The sequence below is a fragment of the Bos taurus genome, chromosome 7, assembly GCF_002263795.3.
Source record: "Bos taurus isolate L1 Dominette 01449 registration number 42190680 breed Hereford chromosome 7, ARS-UCD2.0, whole genome shotgun sequence".
Lineage (NCBI taxonomy): Eukaryota > Metazoa > Chordata > Mammalia > Artiodactyla > Bovidae > Bos > Bos taurus.
The window spans coordinates 13,875,957-13,879,010 of record NC_037334.1 but is presented as its reverse complement, the minus strand read 5'-3'; the positions used below and the strand labels follow the sequence as shown (position 1 = coordinate 13,879,010).

General features: G+C 36.9%; 1 protein-coding gene across 1 annotated transcript; it reads left to right on the top strand.

The window, feature by feature from the left end:
* The first annotated feature begins 983 nt into the window (after window positions 1-983).
* LOC790113 (putative gustatory receptor clone PTE01) lies at window positions 984-2,011 on the top strand. Its single transcript, XM_059888865.1, is given in 2 exon segments — window positions 984-1,056; window positions 1,059-2,011. Coding segments are annotated over 2 exon segments (1,002 nt in total). The 3' UTR covers window positions 1,988-2,011.
* Window positions 2,012-3,054: the final 1,043 nt, after the last annotated feature.

Below are 3,054 nucleotides of genomic sequence, written 5' to 3'. Positions count from 1 at the left end.
TAATTAATTTGATTGTGGTAGTTATTCACGATTTGTATTCTGTTAAATCATCATTTTAATGATGATTTTCATTTTTCAAAACCTCCTTTAAAAACCTTCATGTGGCACAACACAAATATATGCAATTTTGTCAATCATTCCAATAAACTGAAAACAAAAAAGCAAAACAATAAGGTAGTGTTATTTCACCAACACAGAATAGAGTCCAAAAGATCTAAAGTGGTCTCACACATTAGACATTTAAATGAGATGGTATGGAAACAAATAACATTGTATAAAATTAAAAAAAATTTCAAGAGCGTTTCTAAAATTTCATTATTGTTTAGTCATTGAAATGCTCTGTACACTAATGCTGTAATTATAGTTACTAATGCTGTATGATCATGTGCACTTAATTAACCCATGCAGATCAAAGTTTTCAGTACACTAAAGTCAAATGAAATATATACTAAGTGATTCTTAAAACAGAACCCTGATAACTGAGTAATTACTTATTTCATGAAGGAGGGAAGACAGAGAAACCAATAAAACTCTGAATATCACCTAAAAATGCTTTCTGACTGTGAACATTCATTTTTAATTTAGAATCCAGACGACCAAGTCCTTCATTTCATAGAGATTTAAAAAATATTCCAAATAAAGGAAATATCTAGAATTGAATTTAAATGAAATACGATTTACACAAATATTTCATTTCTTTGAAGTATAATTTTTCATAAAGGGGAAGGGAATTTCTCTTTCTGTATTATTTCTAAATAAGTAGGCTGTATTTAACTGAGATCATGGATGTTCTAGTTCCCTTTCACTTTTCTGTGAAGTTTTATAATCTAAGAGTTTATAGACAGACATGTATAACACAGAAATCAAGAAGGAAAAATTCTAAGCAAATATAATTTGTCACAGTGAGAAATATTGTTGAAGGAACAGGGATATATAATCTTAGAAATAAGTTAGTTGAATCCAAAATATGGACACAGTGCTGCATGACTGACCATTTATGTATTTCCTATTTTCCAAGTCCTCTTTTCTTTTTCCAAAGATATCCAACCTACATAGAACTGGAAATCTAACCAGTGTCTCAGAATTCTTCCTCCTGGGCCTCTCAGATGATCCAGAACTGGAGCCTTTGCTCTGTGTCCTGTTCCTGTCCATGTACCTGGTCACCGTGCTGGGGAACCTGCTCATCATATTAGCCATCACCTCTGACCCCCGCCTCCATACCCCCATGTACTTTTTCCTCTCCAATCTGTCCTTGGCTGACATCAGTTTCATCTCCACCACCATCCCTAAGATGATTGTGAACATCCAAAGTCACAGCAGAGTCATCTCCTATGCGGGCTGCCTGACACAGATGTCTACTCTTATCCTTTTTGGGTATATGGATTGTACTCTTCTTACCGTGATGGCCTATGACAGGTTTGTGGCCATCTGTCACCCACTGCACTACACGGCCATCATGAACCCACGCCTCTGTTGCTCCTTAGTCTTGGTGTCCTTTTGTGTTAGCCTTTTGGACTCCCAGGTGCACAATATGATTGTGCTACAACTTTCCTGCTTCAAGAATGTAGAAATTTCTAGTTTCTTCTGTGACCCTTCCCAACTCCTCAACCTTGCCTGTTCTGACACACTCAAAAATAGTATAGTCAGGTATATTATTGGTGCCATGTCTGGTTTTATCCCTACCTCAGGGATCTTTTTCTCTTACTATAAAATTCTTGTCTCCATTCTGAGGGTCCCCTCATCAGGTGGGAGGTATAAAGCCTTCTCTACCTGTGGTTCTCACCTGGCAGTTGTTTGCTTATTTTATGGAACAGCCCTGGGTGAGTACCTCAGCTCAGCTCTTTCACAATCTCCCAGGAAGAATGCTGCAGCCTCGGTGATGTACACTGTGGTCACCCCCATGCTGAACCCCTTCGTCTACAGTCTGAGAAACTGGGGCATCAAAAGGGCCTTGTGGAGATTCCTTAGCAGAACAATCTCCTCTTAGGTTCTGGCCACCCATTTGAGTGTAGTCTTGAAAATGTAGCAAAACTAAACCTGGAGATATAAAAATTCTACCTCTCTCATGTTATCAGTTTTGTAAGTCTTATGACCCCCTTGCCTTTCTTTGATTGACACCTGAATATTGCTTCTCTTTCATGGTTTAACATGACAGTAGGGACATTGAGGATCCTTTGTGCATCATAATCACTCCTTGACTGAATCTCATTATATCTACGGAGATTCAATAATTTTCTTTGGTGGTGCAAGCATCCTTGAAAGGTGAATCATTCCCTTTTTTTGCCACTTTTTTTATTTTTATTTTTTGACATATGGTGCTTTATTATTTCAAGATAGGTAAAATCTCAACTGAGAGATGAGAAAGGATTTATATAGAAGGTGCTGTGACTGATTGAACATGTCCACAGTGGTTTGTGAAGTTCTGTACTGGAGATTTCTCACTGGATGATGCTCCATGGTTGGGTAGACAAGTTGAAGTTGATAGAGATCAAATCAAGATACGAGGTGAGAAAATAATTTGCACCAGCTTGATTATGTTTATTGCTTTAATATCTGGATTTCACATAAGTGAAAAAGCCTTCTTGACTGTATTTCTGCTTGTGATTCTCTACTTAAATGTAAGGAAAATGTTCTGTTTTTAAAACAAATTGTGACAGGTGATGTACAGTGGATACTGTACAGTAATGTGGAATGGAAGAGATCATGGTGCAAGTGAAATGAATCACCACCAACCACACCAAAGGCTGGTGTTCACCCAAAGAAGGTGATGTATATGGTGGAATGGAAAGGAGTCCTCTGTTATTAATATAAGCTCCTCCTAGAAAATCAAATGATTAATTCCAACAAGTAATGCTCCCAGTTAGACCAACTGAAAACAGTACTCCATGAAAAGCATCCAGAAAATGCATAATTATCCAACTATGAATTATGAAGTTGCCTGGATTATGGCAGAAATTAGTAGAACAAAACTAATATGTTGTTCAATAAAATTCTTTGATGAAAGTGACAATTGTCTTTTATTTTTACTTAAAACCAGGATAATGCAAGACCACA